Source organism: Pongo pygmaeus, chromosome 2 (genome assembly GCF_028885625.2).
Source record: "Pongo pygmaeus isolate AG05252 chromosome 2, NHGRI_mPonPyg2-v2.0_pri, whole genome shotgun sequence".
NCBI classification, from domain to species: domain Eukaryota; kingdom Metazoa; phylum Chordata; class Mammalia; order Primates; family Hominidae; genus Pongo; species Pongo pygmaeus.
In genome coordinates, this window is record NC_085930.1 from 94683157 (window position 1) to 94707574 (window position 24418).

General features: G+C 38.1%; 1 protein-coding gene and 1 long non-coding RNA gene across 19 annotated transcripts in view; one reads left to right on the plus strand and one right to left on the minus strand.

Moving 5' to 3' along the window:
- LOC129032820 (uncharacterized) overlaps positions 1-14653 on the minus strand; it is a 188644-nt gene extending 173991 nt beyond the window's left edge. The window contains exon 1 of the long non-coding RNA XR_008501476.1: positions 14549-14653. This is a non-coding gene — a long non-coding RNA (uncharacterized LOC129032820). The remainder of the gene's footprint in view (positions 1-14548) is intronic.
- CFAP20DC (CFAP20 domain containing) overlaps positions 1-24418 on the plus strand; it is a 326758-nt gene that overhangs the window by 207507 nt on the left and 94833 nt on the right. For 17 of the 18 annotated variants that reach the window (XM_054480722.2, XM_054480732.2, XM_054480721.1 and 14 more), the window contains 2 exons: positions 3857-4060; positions 18200-18261. In XM_054480722.2, the coding sequence (XP_054336697.1) occupies positions 3857-4060; positions 18200-18261 (266 nt within the window). Of the gene's footprint in view, positions 1-3856; positions 4061-18199; positions 18262-23037; positions 23190-24030; positions 24102-24418 lie in introns of all 18 variants that reach the window. The other variant, XR_008501471.1, reaches the window with a different exon arrangement.

Below are 24418 nucleotides of genomic sequence, written 5' to 3' on the forward strand. Positions count from 1 at the left end.
GAGGACTAAGTTAATTACCTGACTCCACCACCAGTTGCTCTATTAGTGATGCTGGAGAAAGTTGCTTTCTTCTCTCTGCTGGATTTTGGCTGCCCCTTCCAGGGTGTTGTCAGAATACATTTTACTGTTGTATGAAATAAAGTCATGGAAATGCAGCGTTTTAAGCAAATATAGCATCAGCAGTGCCTGGCACATAATAGGGTCTCAGTAAGTTTCTACAGAATAAATTAATGAATCAATCTATTTCCATTACTGCAGTGGAATATAGGGAATATCCCAGCCACCAATTCCTTCAGCCTCAGCTTCAATACTGCCTGCCAGTGGTGGGAGTCCCTCTGAAGGCCACTAACTCCATTTGTCAACAAATTTAATTACTTTCAAATGCCACCTTAGACTTCTGTGAGGTTTTCTCTAATTCCACTGGGCGGTTAGTCACATCTGTGCTGCATTCCTCAGGCGTCTTACTCATACCTCTGTTGTCGTATTTCTCACAGTACATTAGAATTCCAGTTATATAATACCTCTCAGGTCTCCCTTTGTAGACTGTGAACTCCATGAGGACAGAAGTATGTCTTGTTTTCTTTGTGCTCCCAGTTCCTAGCATATTACAGAATGGATGAAAGACTGGAAGAAGGGGGACAGAGAAAATGAGAGGAAAAAATAATAAGAACAGGGACTATATGTATTGACTGCCAACTCAGCGGTCTCTTAAGAGGGCTGTGCTCATCCCTGAAAGTGTGTACCAAAGACAACCCATTCAGATTCAGGAAGAAAAATTGAAAACAAGTTTTTTTTTTAATCCTAAGCATTTTAATTCCAATTTTTTGTGTATGTTTTGTACTCTACATACTATTTTAAAATGTTTGTGCATATATTTAGTTCATAAATAAACATATATTACAAAGTACACATTCAAACATTTTCCATTAAAGGTACAAATCACACATTTGGAGACCCCCTAGTATATTTGTTTGTCAGGTGCCTCTACTAAGCATTCAATGTAATATTATTTCATTTAGTTCACCAAAAATCCTGTGAGGTATGTACTGTGGTCCCCAAGACGAAGAAGTTGATTCATAGAGAGGTTAGGTAATTTTCCTAGTCATTAAAGCTGGTAAGTGGTGGAAGGAAGGCCCACGCTTAGATTTGTCTGGCTTAACCCCTGCCACATCCTCTCTTATTCTTCTCTCCTAGAACCTGGGGTTGTTCTTCAGGCACAGTACAACCTTGTGGATTAAATAAGTAAATTGAATAAATGACTTAATCATACGAAGTACATATTAAAGCTTTCTTCTTAAGAAAAATTATGAAAATTAAAATAAAATGTGTTTTTCATTGTAAAAGTGTGTATTGGCAATGAGGAGCCAGCTAACATACCTATGTGACACATTAGAACGCTTAATCCCACTTCTTGACCGAAAAACTGAAGAACAGCAAGTCACTTGTTCACTGCTGCAGCTAAAGTCAAGCAGCTGGTATTCTCATGTTCACATCTGATTACCAAACTGCTTTTTTTTAATTGAAATATAATTTGTATGCCATAAAATTCACTCTTTTAAAAAAGTAAGGAATTCAGGAGTTCTTAGTATATTCACAAGATTCTGTAACCATCATTTTGACCTAATTTCAGAACATTTTAATCACTCCAAAAAGAAAACGTATACCCACTAGTAGTCACTTCCCATTTCCGTTTCCTCCAGCCCCACCATCCACTAATCTATTTTCTGTCTCTGTGAATTTGCCTATTCTGGACATTTCGTATAAAGTATATGACACAATATGTGGCTTTTTGTGCCTGGCTTCTTTCAGATAGCATAATATTTTCAAAGTTCATCCAGCCCTTCACTACTCTTTAGGCTGAATAATATTCCATTATGTGGATAAACAAAAATCCATCCATCAGTTGATAGACATTTGGTTGTTTTCACTTTTTGGCTATTATGGATAATGCTTCTTTGAACATTTGTGTGCAAGTTTTGTGTGAACATATGTTTTCAGTTTTCTTGGTATATGCTTAGGGGTGAATTGCTGGGTCACATGGTAACTCAGATGTTTAACATTTTGAGGAACTGCCAAACTGTTTTCCAAAGTGGCTGCACCATTTTACTTTTCTGCCAACACTGTATGAGGGTTTCAGTTTCTCCACATCTTTGCCAATACTTGTTATTGTCTCTTTTTTATTGTAACCATCCTAATGGGTGTGAAGGTATCTCATTGTGGTTTTGATTTGTATTTCTCTAATGACAAGGATGTTGAACATCTTTGTATGTGTTTATTGTCCCCTCAACTATTTCTTTTGAATTTAAATTATTTGTTTCCTTTTTTATTTTTGCATTTTTCATTGGGATATAAATTTTATTCTTCTTCTTATGATACCTATTTTGGCCCAAGAACTCTGAAAGCATATTAAATGCTCATGAAATATCTTATTAAAGATTGCCTGGCCTCTCACAGTGCCAAGCTGCTTGTGCCATGAACTCTAGATTTAACTGAGTTTCCACTGGCAACTTTTTAGGAAGTCTCCACATCACATTATCAGATAACAAGCTTTTATAAACCCCAAATTATGATGATAATAATGTTTATTATAAAGCATTTAATGTCATAGGAACTCCAAGAATTTTTTTCAAAATTATATATTTTTAAATTTTTTACATTCCTATGAGGCAGAAAAGAAGCCAGAGAGTCCTCCAAGAAAGTGTATGTAGAGATATAAATATCTAAAAAATTCTAAGGTGTCTTGGAAAAAAAATCCTTGTTAGCACAACCAGTGTTTCCAGATGTACAAGAAAATTTTCTAATTGCTTTTAAGTTATATGGCAGTTCTGCGTGTAAATCCCACTGCTCATATGTGATTCTAATATTTTAGTAATGTTGAAATTAATGTTTGTTATCAAATCTAGTTTAGGCCAGAGAGAAAGGAAGGGAAAATTTTGAAAATTCTATATGCCAATTTCCACCTATACCCTGAAATAATATTTATACTAGCATTTAAAGATCTGTAGTAGTATTCTTTTTCAAAAAGTACCTGACAGATGACATATACAGTAAATCCACCTTGGTTGGAGCTATGAGATCTTCCAGGCTTTCAGAACTTACAGGTTCCCATCTTACATTCTAATTTTATTTGATGGCGTTTACCAGTACTAGTCATTCTCAATCTTACTGCAAAGGCAGTAAGAATAAATTTGGTCATTATGTTTACAATGATGAAATTCATCAATTCACTCATAAACTGTGCTTTTTTAAATGGCAAATTTAAAAAAAAAAAAAACTACTGTGAGTTTTTGTTTATTTACTCAATCTACAAAAACTGGTTGGGCACCTACTAGGCACCAGACCTAGGAAAGGCAGTGAGAGCAAAACAGTCATGGTGCTTGCCCTTGTAGAGCTCACAGCAAACCTGCCAACTCCAGAAACAATTCCATCACTGCAAATGTGATCAATGCTAAAAGTGAAAATTTTAAGATTCTGAGAGGGCATCATAAAGGAGCTGACCCAGTTTATGGTTGTCAGGAAAGGCTTCCCTGAGGAAGTCATCATAATTGAGGACCTGAAGGGAGCCTAAGCATTACCCAGAACACGAGGCAGAGGGGACTTGCATGTGCACAGGACTAAGGCAGACAGGACTCTGATGCTTTTGAGGACCTTAATGAAGGACAAAGTGGCTGGCATGTGAGGAGCAAACAGACAGGAGGTGGTATAATGGATGGGGCAGGTAGCACATGGAGGCATGTTAGGGATTTGCGCCTCTGTCAATTGGGGGAGCTGCTGCAGGGGTTAAGGCTGTGGCATTTGTTAGTAGCCATAGAAGTAGGCCAAATGACCCTTTGTTATTTTCCTCTCTCTTGCTCAGGAATATGACTGGCGAAACTATCAGCCGAGCCAGATGAGTGAATCTGAGTTACAGATGCTAGCAAGCCTACGGCGGCAACAAAATGAAGAACTGGAGGACGCTGGGACCTCCCATGGCCTGAGTGCCTCCCAGGTGGACAACTGTAATGTCAGCATAAGTACCAGCAGTGACGACACAACCACCTGGAACTCCTGCCTGCCACCCGTGAGTCCCTGGCTTTGCGGCTTCCTCTCATTGCTTAACAAGGAGCAAGCTTTTTTCTAACAAATCCCAGCTTTGCCTGGAAAAGCCAGGACCAAAATGAGAACACTCCCTATGGGAAATAATCAGAGTCCATTCTGAAATAGTGTTTTAGAACGAACAGAAATTAGAAGATGACAGTCTTTTCTTAAATTGTCTTATTTACATTCAGAAAAGGTATATATGATGATAAATCACACATTGAAGGAACAAAAAGAACAATTTTACTGTAGACACTGGGTGTCCCATTGTATCCCCTGTTCCTAGTACAAGCCCTGTGGCACATACAAGAGGCTCAATATTTGTTAAATTAGTATTTATGAAATGAATGAACACAGAGGAAAAGACTGTAGATACACAAGTATTGCTTGGATATGAAGACAGAAAAGAACCTTCTGTAGAAGTCACCAGATGTTCACTGATTGCTCCCTGTGTCTGATGGGCTACGATAGGCACTGTGGATGCTTCAGAAGCTTATATTCCCATGTGTTTCCATAGTTAAAGCACTTCAGTATGGCCCATTGCCCTCACTATGGCCCAGCAGAGGAGTTGGAACAGGTCTTAGTCTTCCTGTTTTTCAGGTGAAGAAACTAAAGCCTGGGTCCAAGCTTCCACACCTGGTCAGTGGTGGAGCCCAGAGCAGAGCCCAGTTTTTAAACTCAGTCCATTCTCTACAATACTGTCCTCAAGGACCTTACAACTTAATTGGAAATACAGAGCATAAACATCAGTAGAACAGTTCAGTACAGCACAAGAAATGTCATAAGGCAGAATAATAAAATCATTGATATAATAATGATAATTAGGGCTACCATTTCTTTAAGTACCTAGAGCCATTTTAAGACTTCCACAGTCCTGAGAAACATTTACTTATAAGGCTACATTCAATATCATAGCAAACAGACTAAAATATACTTTCATCCAAAAGTAAATATGTTTCTGCTATACAATTTTTAAAGAAAATATAAAATAACTTTTACTCATTTATATGTAACTGTATAAAGATTGAGTTGAAGTATAGTTGACAGTGGATAAGTTAGGTTTTAAGTATTTAATTAAATACATATGAATTTTGTGATTTGCTTTTCATATTTTAAAGCCAGTTTTTTCCAGGTATCCAACATCTTTGTAGATCTTGGAAATCTCAGAGGCCCTGGCACCTAATGCCTTACATGTTATCTAGTTTACTCCTTACGGCTACTCTGTGTGGTAAGCACTGTTGCAGAGCTCTTGAGTAATGGAGGCTCTTGAGTAAAGTGAATCAGACCTAACTTGGTCTGACTCCTAAGTCTGGGCTCCTGACCACCATTATGTGGTGACTCAGTTGTCAAATGAGTGTTATCCAATGGATATCTGGATATCCCATGGAAGGTGAGATTTCTGTGCTCTGGGGAGAACTTACACAAGTCTTCATGGAGAAGAATTCCAGTTGGTTTGATGGGGGGATTAGTGCTCTTTATCCCTACCTTGCCTACCTTCAGGTTTCTCTTGCCTCAGTTGTGCTTTCATTAAACACAACTATCAAGTATACATAACACCTCTGGCAGCCTTGGTGCCAAAAAGTATCCACCCACCCAGAAAAATATCTGACTTCTGGTTACTCTGGTTAGAGTATTCTTGTAGCCAAGCTAAGATCATAAGAGTCAGTTGCAGATTTTTACCAGTACAATTTGCAATAGAATTGAAACATTGCCTTTCTTATAAAATACTCTGCAGCAGTCATTTAAACTGCAAGTAAGAAAGAGAACAGTGGCCTCCTGATCGAGCTCATTCTGTCATGAATTAACTTGGAGACCAACATTACAAAGGGCAAGCTGAGGAATGATTATTTATGGACTGAAAAGGCTGAACTCTTGGTTGCCCTGGATACAGTGTTCTCATCACTGTCCTGTTCTGGCAAGGACTGAAATCTCCTGCATGACATCTATTCCACTCTAAAAGTATACAGCCAAAAATAAGGCCTTTGGTAATGAACTTAATAACCCCTCTATTTGACCAAATGAGAAACTGAAAATGGTCTGATATTTTTTAGACAGAGAAAATATTGAAAAGCCTACCTTTGGTATTCATAAGATATGTTTATTATTGCATCAGAGTCAGTCTATCTAACACTGGAACTACCACCAAATGGAAAATTGTATTCCTTAATGAACTCTGTGTCTTGCTGCTTGTATAGAGTTTAGATAGAGCAATTTTGCAAGCATCATTGTGGTCTCTTTGAGAGCTCATGCCTTTCTCTTTAAAAGTTGCACAGGGACAGTGAAAAAGAAGAAATAAAAGAATTCATAACTTTATTCATCACGATAATATCCCTTTTTTTTTTTTTTTTTTTTGAGACTGAATCTCACCCTGTTACCCAGGCTGGAGTGCAGTGGCTCAATCTTGGCTCACTGCAACCTCTGCCTCCCAAGTAGCTGGGATTACAGGCGCCCACCACCATGCCCAGCTAATTTTTTGTATTTTTAGTAGAGACGGGGTTTCACCATGATGGCCAGGCTGGTCTCAAACTCCTGACCTCAAATGATCCACCCACCTTGGCCTCCCAAAGTGCTGGGATTACGGGTGAGCCACCATGCCCGGCCTATCCCACTCTTCTTTTATCTCAGTGAATAATGTCAACATCCATATTGATCCTTTAGCCAGAAATTTGGAAGGCATCTTCATTTCTCCCGCTTCTCTATCCCACATCCAGCTGGTCTCCAAATCCTAAGAATCCTCTCTCCTTTTTATCTCTTAATCCACCCTTCCTAATACAACAGCCTTGGCACTTTTCCTTTTTTCTTTTTTCCCCTTAATCCCATGACAGATTATGCACTTTATTTTTTTTCAGTATTTATTTTAGATTGAGGGGGTACATGTTCACATTTGTCACCAGGGTACATTACATGATACTGAAGTTTGGGGTACAAATGATTCATTCATGCAGGTATTGAGCATAGTACCCAATAATTACTTTTTCAATCCTTGTCCCCTTCCTCCCTCTCTCCTTTAGCAGTCCCCAGTTTCTATTGTTGACATCTTTATTTCCATGAGTACCTGATGTTTAGCTCCTGCTTATAAGTGAGAACATGCAGTATTTGGTTTTTTGTTCCTGCATTAATTTGCTTAGGATAATGGCTTCCAGCTGCATCCATGTTGCTGCAAAGGACATCATTTCGCTCTTTTTTATGGTTTATGCACTTTATTTTTCATCTGAATTCCTTTAATAGTCCCCTAACATCTCTGTGCCTCCAGTCAAAGCACTGTAACCTGGTGGTTAGGAGCATCAGCTCTGATGTCAAATTTCCACGGTTTAGAACCAAGCTGTGACCCTTATAAAATGCTTGGCGCTGTATCTGAGACATAAGTGCTTAATAAATGAAGTTTAGCTGTCATTATTATTATCATTATTATTCACATTAGTGATCTTCCTAAAGCCCAAATCTGATCTGATCTGATCTCTTCATTAGGTAAAGCCTTTCAGTGGCTCCCCATCACCTCTTTACTTTGGCATACAGGAGCCCCCATGATCTGAGACTTGCCCTCTCTCCAGCCTCATCTCTCACTGCACCCCACCTTTCACTCCATTCTGTAGTCCCTAGATGCACTCTGCACATTATCCCTGTACTGTGGACCTGATTGTCCTCAAGACTTAGCTCCAATGTCACTGTAGCCCTTCTCCAGGCCTCATTGTGAAGGACACACCTTCTCTGCCACAAGAGTCAGGAGTATCCCCCTGATAACTCTCACCACAAGCTTGCCTGTCTGTCTCACATTCACTCATTCCACACACATGTTTTTGAGTGGCACACATGTGCTGTGAACTAGGCTGGCTACTGAGGATACAGATAAAGCCTTATCCAAGCTTGAGGTGTTCACAGTTTTGGTGGGGAAGCCCAGGTAAATGGCTCACTGTAACTCAGGATGGCAAGTGATACAATAACGAGTTATGGGAACACATGAGAGGGAGCGATTCCACCTGTGGGTTCCAGGGATGCTTTCACAGAGAAGACAACAGTTAAGCCAAAGTTCAAGAATGAGTTCAAGTTCACCATGCAGACAAGAGGGGAATGGAATTCCAAGTTCCAAAAGGAAGCCAAATTAAGTCTGTGGTGGGGGGGACAGTGGGGAGTCTCTCCTTTAGCAAGATAACCTCCTCTTAGTGCCTTTCTTTCTCTGTCAGCTTGCATAGCACTTGAAATGAGTTTTGCTTGTCTCGCTACCCACCCCCGACCCAACATACACACAAGGGAGCCACTCTGTTCCTGCCACACTGTCGACTTGGCTGTCACTTGGTGAGCCATGCCCTGTGTTCAGATCAGGCCGTGCTCATCTCTTCTCTGTCTGGCAGCTCCTTCTCTACTTAGAAAATGGCTTTTTAATTTCTGTTTTGGTTTTTTGGTTTTTGGCTAATTTTTTATTAAAGACTTATAATTGTTTTGAGCCGTTTTGGGTTCACAGCAAAATTGAGACGAACCCTATTATCAGTGTCCCCCACCAGAGTGGTAGTTTGTTACAATTAATGAACCTCCATTGACACATCATTGTCACATTATCAGGGTTCACTCTTGGTGTTGTGCATTTTATGGATTTGGACAAAGGTATAGTGACATGTATCCACCATTATAGTATCATACAAAGTAGTTTCACTGCCCCTAAAATTCTCTGTACTCTGACTGTTTATCCCTCCTTTTGCTTATTTCTGAAGGCCCAACTCGCTTGTCACTGCTTCTGGAAACTCTCCCCAACCCTCATCCCACCCTGAACAGAATTATTCACTTCCCTCTCTGGGTCCCTGTTATCTTCAGGCTCAATTACAGCACTTATGACATCAGCTAAACACTGTTACCACTATCCCCAGGCCTGGTCGTGAATTCCTTGAAGGCAGAACCCTGCCTGTGTTCTTTCATACCTTCTGTGTTGGAGCACAAAGGCTAGCACAAGGCATCACAGCTAGTTGTCAGTCATTACTTGAATGAATCAATCAATAATATTTTTTTTCTTTATTAGTATTATTATTATTATTATTATTATACTTTAGGTTTTATGGTACATGTGCGCAACGTGCAGGTAAGTCACATATGTATACATGTGCCATGCTGGTGCGCTGCACCCACCAACTCGTCATCCAGCACTAGGTATATCTCCCAGTGCTATCCCTCCCCCCTCCCCCGACCCCACAACAGTCCCCGAAGTGTGATGTTCCCCTTCCTGTGTCCATGTGTTCTCATTGTTCAGTTCCCACCTATGAGTGAGAATATGCGGTGTTTGGTTTTTTGTTCTTGCGATAGTTTACTGAGAATGATGATTTCCAATTTCACCCATGTCCCCACAAAGGACATGAACTCATCATTTTTTATGGCTGCATAATATTCCATGGTGTATATGTGCCACATTTTCTTAATCCAGTCTATCATTGTTGGACATTTGGGTTGGTTCCAAGTCTTTGCTATTGTGAATAATGCGGCAATAAACATACGTGTGCATGTGTCTTTATAGCAGCATGATTTATAGTCCTTTGGGTATATACCCAGTAATGGGATGGCTGGGTCAAAGGGAATTTCTAGTTCTAGATCCCTGAGGAATTGCCACACTGACTTCCACAAGGGTTGAACTAGTTTACAGTCCCACCAACAGTGTAAAAGTGTTCCTATTTCTCCACATCCTCTCCAGCACCTGTTGTTTCCTGACTTTTTAATGATTGCCATTCTAACTGGTGTGAGATGGTATCTCATTGTAGTTTTGATTTGCATTTCTCTGATGGCCAGTGATGGTGAGCATTTTTTCATGTGTTTTTTGGCTGCATAAATGTCTTCTTTTGAGAAGTGTCTGTTCATGTCCTTTGCCCACTTTTTGATGGGGTTGTTTGTTTTTTTCTTGTAAATTTGTTGGAGTTCATTGTAGATTCTGGATATTAGCCCTTTGTCAGATGAGTAGGTTGCGAAAATTTTCTCCCATTTTGTAGGTTGCCTGTTCACTCTGATGGTAGTTTCCTTTGCTGTGCAGAAGCTCTTTAGTTTAATTAGATCCCATTTGTCAATTTTGGCTTTTGTTGCCATTGCTTTTGGTGTTTTAGACATGAAGTCCTTGCCCATGCCTATGTCCTGAATGGTAATGCCTAGGTTTTCTTCTAGGGTTTTTATGGTTTTAGGTCTAACATGTAAGTCTTTAATCGATCTTGAATTGATTTTTGTATAAGGTGTAAGGAAGGGATCCAGTTTCAGCTTTCTACATATGGCTAGCCAGTTTTCCCAGCACCATTTATTAAATAGAGAATCCTTTCCCCATTTCTTGTTTTTGTCAGGTTTGTCAACGATCAGATACTTGTAGATATGTGGCATTATTTCTGAGGGCTCTGTTCTGTTCCATTGATCTATATCTCTGTTTTGGTACCAGTACCATGCTGTTTTGGTTACTGTAGCCTTATAGTATAGTTTGAAGTCCAAAATCTCCTTAAGCTGATAAGCAACTTCAGCAAAGTCTCAGGATACAAAATCAATGTGCAAAAATCGCAAGCATTCTTATACATCAATAACAGACAAACAGAGAGCCAAATCATGAGTGAACTCCCATTCACAATTGCTTCAAAGAGAATAAAATACCTAGGAATCCAACTTACAAGGGATGTGAAAGACCTCTTCAAGGAGAACTACAAACCACTGCTCAAGGAAATAAAAGAGGATACAAACAAATGGAAGAACGTTCCATGCTCATGGGTAGGAAGAATCAATATCATGAAAATGGCCATCCTTCCCAAGGTAATTTACAGATTCAATGCCATCCCCATCAAGCTACCAATGACTTTCTTCACAGAATTGGAAAAAACTACTTTAAAGTTCATATGGAACCAAAAAAGAGCCCGCATCGCCAAGTCAATCCTAAGCCAAAAGAACAAAGCTGGAGGAATCAATAATATTTTTAAAAATTCCTTTTTTACGGATGAGTTTAGGTCCTTTGCAGGGACGTGGATGAAGCCGGAAACCATCATTCTCAGCAAACTAATACAGGAACAGAAAACCAAACACTGCATATTCTCACTCATAAGTGAGAGTTGAACAGTGAGAACACATGGACACAGGGAGGGGAACATCACACAGCAGGGCCCGTCGGAGTGTTGGGGGGCTAGGGGAGGCATAGATAGCATTAGGAGAAATACCTAATGTAAATGACAGGTTGATGGGTGCAGCAAACCACCATGGCACATGTGTACCTATGTAACAAACCTGCACATTCTGCACATGTATCCCAAAACTTAAAGTATAATTTTTAAAAATTCATTTTTTACTCTAAAATAATTTTCATCAAGATTCCAAAATAAACATCAGCTTTGCTTTGCTTAAATAAATCTTGAGTGATGCATGTAATATTTTCAATTCAAGATTTGATAAATGGATATTAAATATACACCCAAAGGAAAATCTCCTTCAGAGCAGGGCCTGATTGCGAATAGGAAGAAAAAGAGATGTAGTCCGGTCCCATTCAGTTTAGCATTTTTACCTGACGACTTCACACACATTGCGGTCTGAAGCCAGAAAGCCTACGCAGAGTAAAATGAAGAGTCTTTAGCAAAATCCTTTGTGTTTACCACAAACTTTGATTCCTCAGCATCTGTACAGTTCAGAGTAATATGTACTGTTTAAAAGGTGTTTAGATATAATAAATTAGTCATTTAAAAGTGTAATTAAATGTAACCACATTCCTCATAGCAAATTGGCTTTTGTAGGCATCTCTTGCTAAATAAATCAAGCCTACTGAGAAATCCATTGGCCTTTGACAGACAAATTTTTCGAAGTTTCTAACTTAGAACCAAATTCAATTAAAACAATACTTTACAACTTCTGTGGAAACCAGGCTACAAGCAATCAATTTTGGAGAGTTTCTGTTAGGAGTAGCCCTCGTGCGATTTATTCAAAAACTGGGCTCTCGGCAGCCTTTGGAAGGGCACTAGGAGTTAGTTATAATGAATTTTAAGTGAATTTTATCTTGGTGAGGGATTTTGATTGACAATAGCATAAAGCCATGTCGTGTGTGTGTGTGTGTGTGTGTGTGTGTGTGTGTGTGTATGTGTGTGTGTTTTCTTTTTTTAAGGAATAGGAATACCTGTCAATGGACACTGCTTCATGGGATGCCCAAACAAATATAAACTCTAGATCAGTCAACCTGGGCTCAAATCCCAGCTCTGCCATTTATGGACATGATCATCTTTGAAATGGGAATAATAAAAGAACCTTCCTAATATTGGCATTATGCAAATCGAATGAGTACATGAAATGCATGTGCCCGGTGCTTAGCAGAGTAAGCTCACACTGACTGTCAACTGCTGTTTCCCCAAAGTTATTCTCCTCAAAGGGCCACTTGAGTGATCAGAACAGAATTTCTAGGACATTTTCCCTTTTTGTGACAACTGAGACCTGAAAGAGTAAGCAGAGATTCTGTAGTGTTTGTTTTGATGTGAGTTTAACCATCAGCAGACAGACTGACTCCCTCAGATCCTTACAAATAAACTCTTTCATTATTTCATTATTTCAATATTTCATTTCACTGTCTCTCCTCAAATGTAGATTCAAGAAAAGTGGGTTTATTGTGCAGCTACCCTGTGAGCAGATGCCCCAAAGCTGCCATTCCTTCAGGTTAATACTTAACATAACCTGAACGGGGGCATGGTGGCACAGGTCTGTATTCCCAGCTAATTGGGAGGCTAAGGCAGGAGGATTTTAGCCCAGGAATTCAAGGCCAGTGTGGGTAACATAATGAGACCCCATCTCTTTTTTTTTTTTTTGATGTCTGGAATTTATTCAATTATTTTTCTTGTTGATGAATGTTGAGGTTATTTTTTGCCACTGCATAAAATACCTCAATATGCACTTCTCCAAGGAGGGATTTGAGATCAAAGAACATACTATTTTTATTAAGCATGGCCAAATTATATTCCAAGGATTATGTAGCCCAAACAACATAGAGGCATATCTGTTTCCTTATATTCCTGCCAATCCTGGGTGATGCTAATATTTTTAGTTTTTTAGTTTGTTTGTTTTTTTCCCCCTGGCTGTGTGATCAGTAAAAACAATACATCTTTATTTTGATTTGCATGTTTCCTGACTGCAGGTGAGATTTTGAATTTTTCTGCATGTTTTTGGGATGTTTGCATTTCCTGTTTCATGATTTGTATATGAATTTCCTCTCCTGTCTATTTTTTCTGTTGGGTTGTTTGTCCTTGATCATTTTTGGTGGAGGGTATGGTATATGTGTATGTGGAAGGATGTTTATAATATAATAAATAATTTTAACCCCTTTTCTGACATGAAAAAATGCTCACCACCACTGGCCATCAGAGAAATGCAAATCAAAACCACAATGAGATACCATCTCACACCAGTTAGAATGGCAATCATTAAAAAGTCAGGAAACAACAGGTGCTGGAGAGGATGTGGAGAAATAGAAACACTTTTACACTGTTGGTGGGACTGTAAACTAGTTCAACCCTTGTGGAAGTCAGTGTGGCGATTCCTCAGGGATCTAGAACTAGAAATTCCATTTGACCCAGCCATCCCATTACTGGGTATATACCCAAAGGACTATAAATCATGCTGCTATAAAGACACATGCACACGTATGTTTATTGCGGCACTATTCACAATAGCAAGGACTTGGAACCAACCCAAATGTCCAACAATGATAGACTGGATTAAGAAAATGTGGCACATATGCACCATGGAATACTATGCAGCCATAAAAAATGATGAGTACATGTCCTTTGTAGGGACATGGATGAAATTGGAAATCATCATTCTCAGTAAACTATCGCAAGAACAAAAAACCAAACACCGCATATTCTCACTCATAGGTGGGAATTGAACAATGAGAACACATGGACACAGGAAGGGGAACACCACACTCTGGGGACTGTTGTGGGGTGGGGGGAGGGGGGAGGGATGGCATTGGGAGATATACCTACTGCTAGATGATGAGTTCGTGGGTGCAGCACACCAGCATGGCACATGTATACATATGTAACTAACCTGCACATTGCACACATGTACCCTAAAACCTAAAGTATAATAATAATAAATTTAAAAAAAAAAAGTAAACACTTCTATGAGGTAAAAGATCCCATAGCAAATTCAAAAGGTGAATGAATATAGACAAGGAGAAAGTATTTGAACCTATGTGAGACCCCATCTCTTAAAAAAAAAAAAAAAAGAATTCCCATACCTAATATCAAGCACATAAGTATCTTTAGCTTACAAAAAAAAAAAAAAAGAAAGAAAGAAAAGAAAAGCTCATTGCATGCATCCATCAACATGGCATGTTGCAGAGCATAATATTTGGAGAATAACGAGGCAAAATACACTTAATAAAATTGCAAGCATGTGGTGAGGTTCTCAGACAAGTTATTTATGGTCTTGATTAACCTTGCAACATTATTGCCATTTTCATAGGTTTTACATAACAACATAAAAATATTATCTTTACCTTTTAACATGGCAGGATTATCTTATCTCCTGTTCTTTTATTTAGCCTTCATTTCGCTCCCTAACCCCAAAATCTCTAGCAGCTTGATCATGGAAAAGCAAAGCTTCTTGTGCTCCGTGGTAGTTAATTTTATATGAATACTGTTTTCTTGGCACTAGCACATAGCAACAGCGCCACCAAAAGGCCGAGGTCCTGAGTTTCTGGGATCTGTTCGATTTCTTTGCTTGACAGCTTATCAGCGTTTTTGCATGATATTCCTGGTTGCTGTGTATTCAAAATATAATATATTGGCATTTCAGGCTCCTTATAATTAATAGGTTTTAATTTGTTCTGATCTACAGATTCATTAACTTCTCAGCTCTCTTTGAGTAGAATGAGTTTTCTTTTAATCCTCCTGAACTAAAAAGGTATGTAGTTGATTGTGCTAAGCTGCAGATAAATCATATGAGCAGATGTTCTTATACAACTATAGAAATGATATAGGAAAACTGATATTAGAGTCAGTGTAATATCTGTACTGTCACGAGGAAATATTGAAATGTGCAAATTGTTCTGTGTTTAGTGACTATGAAAGTCACCCCAGGAAATAAACTTTTCTTATTCTCAGAGTATTGTCTATTATATTCTATGATTGTCCCAAATTTAGTAACGTGGCAAAACTTATTTTTTAAATTGTAAATACATAGTGACATGTCATGAGAATAAAAACAATGAATTTAATTTATGGTAAGGAGATAGTCATATATATTTCAAATAAATGTATTTCTTCAGGGTCACTTTTTTTTCCTGCCACAAACAGAACTGATTTTGTCATATTTGTTATTCAAAAACTTAAATAGTCACCACTCTAGATGCACTCTCGAGCTGGAATAAACACTACAGGCTAGTGGTTAAGAGGGTAAACTGTGGACTCAGACTGCCTGGGTTCACATTCTAGCTCCACTCTTTCCTGGCAGGCACGATCCTGGGTTAATACCCAGTGTCAATTTCTTCTTCTGTTGAATGTAGTTGTTCATCCTATTTATTTCATAGAATTGCTCTGAGGATCAAATAAGATCATATCTACCAAGAATTAGCATAAGTACTGAATAAATGTCAGTCACCGCTATTATGATGATGGTCGTAGTTCACTGTAGATACTGGTTGCCATCCCTTTGCATCTACTTACGATGTTCTCTAGGTATGGCTGAATGCCAAAATCAAAACAATTTCTACATTATTTCATTGGTGCTTTCACAGGATACTACCTACCTAGAAATAGGTTTACTGCTACATATGTTTATAAACATATTGTAGGGGAGGAAAAATATCTTTTTCTCACCCATCCTGGATTCATCGCCAAGGCCTTTGTTGCAACAAAAGACAGATTAGCAAAAGAAAAACATAAAAATTTATTTCATGTAAGTTTTCCATGATACAGGAGTCTTTATAAGGAAATGAAGAACTGAACAAACAGTGAAACTTGAATACTTTTACTCTAGGTTTGATGAAGAGGGGAAAGTGGTGGAGAAATATGATTGGGCAAAGGAAATATGAGCTAATGGAAATAAACGAAGAAAATCAGCAAGGCCTTTGTTCAGATTCTTCTCTGTGTCCCTGTGTCTTCAGAGATAAGGATGCTCCTTTCTTCAGGGGATAGGGAGGGCATCTCTCAAATGAGCATCTTATGACCTGCTCCAGGGGGTGGTCAGAAAATCCTAGCTATGTTTTATGACCAGCTGCAGGGGAGAACAGGAGAAGGTGAGAGTGACCTTCCTGCTACTGCAAATACCATGTCCTGAACTCCGTCAATATCCATTTGTAGGTGAGGATGTCTGGCTTCAGACAGCTAGTTGTTCACCTTTCTATGTGTTCGTGTCAGCAGTTTTTATTGGAAAAGTTTCCATTGGTTACTTTTTTGTTTTCTAACACTTAAAAATCACTATGAGCAAAGATGGAAAGGGATCAGTCTGTATAGTCTAAAGCGAGGAGGGGCTGAGTCACAAACGAGATAGGATTCTGTAACCACTTCTATTTTCCAAGGGATGGAGTACGTCATTTGGAATAGAGGTTTGGGGATGGGAATAAGTAGAATTAATAGTATAAAATTAAGAAATGGAAATTCACCTGAATATCAGGACTGTGATGCTTAGAGAGTTATGGAAATGCCTCTAAAAATAAATAGGCAGAGGTCCATTCACTGGAGGCCTGAGTACAGCTGAAATACTGGACGAATACCAATGAATTTGTTATTGGGAGTATTTCTATACCAGTGTGAGTTCGTCCAGAGAACCTGTTAGGCCCTTTGCTTGCTAATTTCTTTTTTGCTGTGAAATAATAAAGCCTAAATCATAGAACCAAATTTCACTTGCAAATTGCTGAAAGTCTTATTTCTCTAGTGAGATCAAATATGTCTTATGACATGTTTTTCCTTCCACTGTTCTCCCAGCTGTTGTTTCTTATTACTGAAATGGTGATGCATTGATATTGGTTCAATTACCAAACTATCTGAGTACATTTAAATTCATGGTGCATAACAGGTAGTCAGGCTAAGTGACTGTGATTATCAGATGGGGTGTTTGATTTAAATTAAAGGAACACTTCCAAGAGATAATTTATAGAGGAAGACAGTTTACTCTGAAGAATTCCCATCACCTACATCATTAATATTTTGAGACTTATTTTAATGAGAAATATCTGGAAGCTAAGGAGTATGAGCTCTATATATACAGGCACCATGGCTACATTGTTCTCCTCAGTCAGGGGCCACATTATGATGGGTGAGAAACCCTTAACACCAACCCCACTGGGTTTGGAAGTAGCTAAAGCTCTTTGAATGCAATTTAAACATGTATAGCAAACTCTAAATTGTAATAAAATGAGAATGTTGAAAATGATTTCTTATTAGAATCGCATTGTTGCTAACCACATAAATACTTAGAGCTGATGTTCAAAAAGAGGACGGAATTTTCTCCCTTTATAGAACAAAGGAAAAAGATCAAGTTCCGTTGGAAGCAAGTGTTTAAGGCTACATGAGATATAGTTGTTCAGCTATGTTTTGAAATGTAACTGAAAGGTTTCTTGTGGAGGGAAAATTTGAGATTTCACATTTTTGTTAGGTATTGGCATCATTTTTTTCAGCTTATTGATCAGTACTTGAGGTTGTGTTATACACTTGGGGAAAATGACTGCCTTGACCTAACTAAGATTTACATGTGTAATTCTCACTCGTGGTAATAGAAATTATATTTACAAACTTACTAACATTGAGACTAAATATATTTTCTGTGTGTCTGGGTTTCCGTTATTAATGATGCTTGAACTGCAGCATTAGTTCCATGAGATATCTTGTTTGGTTTTGTTTTCCTGTCTGAAAATATCAACCAATGTTAACAGCATGAAAATTCCACAAAGAGGAAAATTTCAATACATGAACTTTAATTACATCATATATGCTATGAGGTCCAATGACTGGGCCACTAAAATAATAATAATGATAAATGTGATTTCTCATTTATACCATTCTGCTATTTGCTGGATCTGTAAAATAAACCCATACCCTTCTTGTGGGTTGTGTCCGAGGAAACAGTTACAGTAATGAGAGTGCATGTGAACGTATATGTAAACAGCTTTGTGCTGATTAAACATTCACAAATGTTTTGTCTTTTACAGCCTGTCAACCAGGGTCGCCACTATCAGAAAGAAATGAACCCACCTTCTCCTTCTAATCCCCGGTAAGAATCATTAATAATCTACATTTTAAAAAAAAAAAACTTAGTTGGAAGATTGTACATTTTTCTTGGTTTTCTGAAATTGTTTTCCAAAACTTCTAGCTTCCAAACTTATGTTCTTTCAAAGTCCTAGTTCATGTACTTGTCTTCTTTGGACTTTAGAATAGTGGTAACAGTCTACCTAGGTTTAAATATCTACCTTTTACTAGCTGTGGAATTTTGGGTAAGTCATTTGACTCCATGTAATTCAAGCATAAGATTTACTTCATAGTATTTTGGGGAGATTCAAATGAAAAATTCTTAGAACATTTCTTGGCACATAGCAAGTTCTCCTAAGTGTTAATTTATTCATTACTTTATTTGCATAACTATTTTATTTTAATAGGCATCTGATGTTTGGTGCATTTTAGGCATAAATCTTTTTTATATAATCTGGTGCCCTTAAATTTATCAAGATGGCTTATAAAAGTTCAAATGACCAGTCTTTTTTTTCATATCTTTAAAAGTTTATAATCTCGAAATTATTTTATTTCAAAAATATCATTGGTGTATGAGTCATTTGTCACTATGGAAAAACCTCATTATTTTTGGTTTATTAGGAACAAGTGGATCTGAATTTGAGTTTTGAAATACATGCTGTATTATTCTATAACTTTCTGATAAATAAGTATATAAGCTAGTTTATCCATATAAATCAGTATTACCTTATCAGTATTTATCATATACTAGGAAATTATTGAAAAGTCCGTATACCTTGAGCCTACCTACAGAGTCTTAGTTACTGTGATGCACCTCATTATCCAAATGCATCTGACCTGTACTGTGGGCTGTCCTTTGGAGGATGTGTTAACTATTGCATGGTGTCTGAATTAAGACTCTTTGGTTACACACTACAAAACAGCTTAGCTAGTATTAAAAGACAGAAAGAGATAGGGAGAAAGAGTAAGAAAGGCGGGTTGGCAGGTGGTTGTTAAGTAAGATACGGGGCTGTATTCTAGAACCCAAAGGCCGCCAGGCCTCAGGAGGGGCCTGAAACTAGGAACTAGAAAGGCAAGAGGCAGCCAGGCAGTCTCTTCACTCCATCTCTGCTTGCTTCCTCCCATCTGCTCCATTATTCTCTCTAAGGACCAGCTTTCTCTGCTCCATAGTCCACATACGGCCATTTGACAGCTCTTGAGTTTATATATCACAGTTCAATATACATGTAGAGGCTGACAGACTACATCTGAACTTCCTTTTTCAAGAGAGAGAATGTGATTAGCTTGGGCCAAGTACCCATTCTGGTCCAGTCAGCAATAAACAATGAACCAAGCCATGAAAAATGAACATGGCTTCCAGGAAACCATGTAAATGGTTTACAGGACTTTTATTGGGACCCAGAATATTCATGACACAGATGAGTAAATGTTCTTTACTAGTAATCTCTTCTAAATGTTTCTATTCTGTACACCTGCTGTGGTCATTCGTTCATGTTACCTAGTAGGGTGAATTGTCACTATCACAAATAGATATACTAAAGAGTTTAAAACTGAGATTAGAATTTCAATATATATAAGAAGGTATTTTAACATTCTTAAAATTAGCTATCTCTCGATAGGTGAACACGTCACTAAGAATCTTGCAGCTCATCTAGATTTGCCTAACAAATCATTTTTTCTATATATGAGTAAGCATTCAAGGTAACTGGAAATCCAACCTTGGTCCAAATTATAACAAATTAAGAATTTGGGCCAGGCATGGTGGCTCATGCCTATAATCCCAGCACTTTGGGAGACCAAGGCAGATGGATCACCTAAAATCAGGAGTTTGAGACAAGCCTAGCCAACACGGTGAAACCACGTCTCTAATAAAAATACAAAAATTAGCCGGGTGTGGTGGCGTATGCCTGTAATCCCAGCTACTCAGGAGGCTGAGGCACAAGAATCGCTTGAGCCCAGGAAGCAGAGGTTACAGTGGGCCAAGATCGCACAACTGCACTCCAGCCTGGGCGACAGAGTGAGACTCTGTCTCAAAAAAAAAAAAAAGAACTAATTTGTAGTCTGAACAAATGAGAATGATAGTAAGATATGTTAGACAGTGGAGCCATTTGTTTCAATAAAAGGAGAAAGGGGACCTAATTCTCATCCTAATTCTATAACATAGTATATAATCTCAGACAAGCCTCTGACCTCTCCAGACCTTTTTAATAATATGAATACCCTCATGTGTAAAAGAAAGGAGTTGAGTTGCATGCTCTCTGAGGCCAGTTCCAACTTTATGATTCTGTGACTTTTACAAGACTCATTATAGCCTTTACTTCATAAACCAGTCTCGCCATTGAAGGGTCACACTACTTTTATTTCATTGTCCTATATAGAAAGCATACTTCATAAATATTGGATAGATAATTAAATAAATGAATGAATATCTAGATGTGGTAATATGCAACTTTAAATATCTCTTTTACAAACTGATTTCCAAAGATATACTGTCAAGATAGAATATGAAATAATTCACCAGTTAGACAGCATTATCTTATGCAACCAATTAAATGTTTATTTATTTAAGAAAAATTAATTTACACTTCTGCATAATGAAATAAAAAGAACAAATTCTAAAGCCAAAAATAAAATACCACCAACCCCATTTGTCAGCAAGTTATCTACTAGTTTCCTAAAAAATTATTATATAAGTGTTCAGAAAACCTGCAGATGATGTGACTTGGCTCTTGGCTCATAAATTCAACAGCTTAGGAGAATTGGCAGGAAGGCATTATTGGGCCATAAATACAGAAGATGATAAAATTATGAGGTCAGTATATATCATCATATAAAAATGGAATAAATTGAATCATGTAATGCATATAATTTAACTTAAAATTGAAAGTTCTGATTCTTCTTAAGATCTCTATTTATTGTATTTCTTACAATTAGTATCCCAATGCTTTAGACCCTAAAATATAGAACTTTAAATTTAAGGGATATTGATAATTAATATGAAAAAATATAAGAAATTAGAAGATAATTCTCTGAAGTCCATCCTGTTGGATAAATGAACATCTAATTTGAACCCTTGATTGAAAATTCTGGTATGGAGGCTCTGAACAATACATAAAAAGCGGGTAGGCTCTTGGTTTCCTGAATGAAGTGTGGCTGTGATTAGAGTAATGCCAATATGGCAGAGATGGGGTGGTGTGGACAAGCACTTCCACAGAGAGGAAAGCGTGATGGTGACCTCTGGAAAGTGTGGTGGCCACATGAGCCTCAGTGAGACATCTGCAACTACTCCAGAGACCAAAGATCATAAGGTTTTTAAATTACATAAACTAGTGCCCACATGTATACATATTTAGAGAGTCACCTTTCAAATAGCTTTATTAATGTAACAGAACAACCAATATCCCCAGTCTTTCATGCACATTTTTTTTTCTTTTTTTTTTTTTTTTGGAGACAGTCTCACTCTGTCACCTGGACTGGAGTGGAGTGGAGTGATCACTCATGCACATTTTATTCTGGAAAGACTTTTATTTCTGCAACATAATTATCTTCTTAATTTTTTGTGTGCAGGATTAAAATTAAAGACAATATGCAATCCATAAAGCAGGCAAATTTGGGTTTTAAAGAGTTAGCTCTAGGATGAAAATAGCTAAAATGCTGCGTATATTCATATATTGTTTTTCTCACAGTAAAGTCATTCACTTTCACTCACAGGGCAGTGCTTGACATTGGATCAAGGTGGGATGCAACAGTAATCATTTTTCTCAGAAGTTTACAATCTAGGAATTGAAATATATATGGTTCACTTCATCATATTCCCTTGTGTGTCTAGATTTGCAACAAAACCCTTTCCCCTTACGCTGTTAGGCATGGGGTGGTATTTTCCATTATTTTTTCCTAACACACTAACTGATATTTAAGCAGCATCACAGATGCTGGGGCCCTTGCCTCCAGCATCCACCAGACATTGCCTCTTAGGGCACTGATAGCCTCTATGACAAGATGCAGAAATGGCTAACATAATCTCACATAATGTAGAGAAGTGTGGGGTAGGAGGAAACAATTTCACAGTTCATTCATGTTGAGAAACGTTTCCTAGCATGTACACTTGCATGCTGCCAAACAGAGCAAAATGGATGCCATTTGCAGCCTCAAATCATTTATTTTAAAATGCCATCTATTGGTTTGTGGGGTTTAGGGCTGTCCCTTAGGCACATTTATTTAGATGCTTATATGGATTCTTCAGAAAAACATAAGATATTCCTGCTCAGGAATGAGTTTTATGAAATAAGCTGTGATTACCTTCTGGTTGTCTGTTCATAGGGATGGAGTCAATAACCAGTCTTTCGTTTCAAATGATGATTATACTTGCTATTTTTACAACTCATTGGAAAATTAGGGGGAGGGAGGAAGGAATGTAGTCAAAGGCTTTGCAATGTTTAAATGTTCATGGAAATATATAATATACAAAATAATTCAGAATACCCAAACAGCAAGAATGGCATGATTTTCTAAAGTGTTTGCTCAATGATTTATCACTTATCTGTAGTTTTTAAAAATGTCATTGCAGATTGTGTTAGGGCCTGAATCCTTTGCAGCTTTGCCACATGTTTGTGTGATAAACATACTTATAACCATAATTATCTGATAAAGCCCTGCAGTCTTTGACAAATGATTAATAACCACTGACCTCAGTTCCCGCTGGCTCAGCCGGCCTGGCCAAGGCAATCTGGCCTGTCATTGTAACCCGTGTGGCTCCTCCAGACTGACCACGGCGGCACCTTTTTTTTTTTTTCCTCTCCAGTTGTCACGATGCAACCTGATGGGCATCTCTTCTATTGATTAAGCTTTTTAGTTTCCCATCACAAAAGAGAGAAAATGTATAAATTAATAAAATTAAGTACAGAACTTTAATGTTCCTCTTCAAATGAGTAAGTTTGGATCATTTTAAAACAAGTAAGTTGAATTTTTAACAAATAGTCCTCCTTCAAACCAAGACATGACAGAGGATTTCCTTATTAACTAAGCAAACATTTTGTTTCTCAAAACAGTGTTATTACTGCTTCCTATTATCCAGATTTTTGCAGTAAATCATAATGATTTGATTATGAAACCAAAGGCATCAGTTGTTGTTTTTATCATTTCTCTTATTGGCTTCAACTAGGAAAAGATTCAGTACCTCTTCTTTCATAATCCCATTCCCACAGATTTCACACCTGCTCTTTTGAGGGCCCTGATTCTCCACATTTAGAACCCACAGGTCTGGCTCAAAGCTCGTTTACTGATGACCTGTGAGGCTGTTCACCAAGTTCCTCTCTCTCTCTCTCACTTACTCCCCACCCCCACCCCACCCCACCCCACCCCACCCCACCCCAGTGTTATTCAACACATGCCTGTCAAGGGCAGGAGTTTTTTCAGTATTTGAGTTGAGGGAGGGCATGAGCAAGTGAGTAGGTATACACCTGGACACCATGGAAAATGAAAATCTTCATCCTAAATGTTAACCAGTTAAATTTCAGATTTTTTTTCTTGTGTCTCTGCAAGAATTGCCCTTTCCTTTCCTGGAAATAGGACAGTGATATTGTTTCATTCATAACCAGATAAAATTGTGTTTTGATGAGAGGCCCTGGTTTGGACAGAGTTTAAATCTGATTTTCATGCATGTACCACTCCCTGCTGACCCAAAGATCCATAGGCACTGGTAACATTTGGAATGGACCTAGTCTTTAAGACATAATAATTAATAATAGTTTCTAATATTCCTATATTCCAACAACTCTCAAATTTACATCTCCAGTCTTGACCCTCCCTGAATTCCAAACTGATCTATGTAGCTGCCATCATGCCTAAAATCCAGCCATTGAAAAGGTAACTTGATTTTCTTCTGCAGATGTATTCTTTCTTCACTCTTCTCCATCTCAGAAAATGCCATCATCACCCCTCTCCACCTTTGCTTAAGCCAGAAACCAAGGGTGATCCCTGTTCTGTCTCTCTGATCCAGCCGAATGTCCAGACTCAGCAAGTATTCCCTTCAAACATAGTATATGCCAAATCCAGCCTCTTTTCTCTGTTTTCCCTGCTATAGTCTGAGTGCAGGTTGCCATCACCTGTCACCTGGGCAAATGCTGTAAACCTCCAAACCTGCCTTCTCTGCTTCTCTGGCCTCTGTAGTCTTTTCTCTGCTT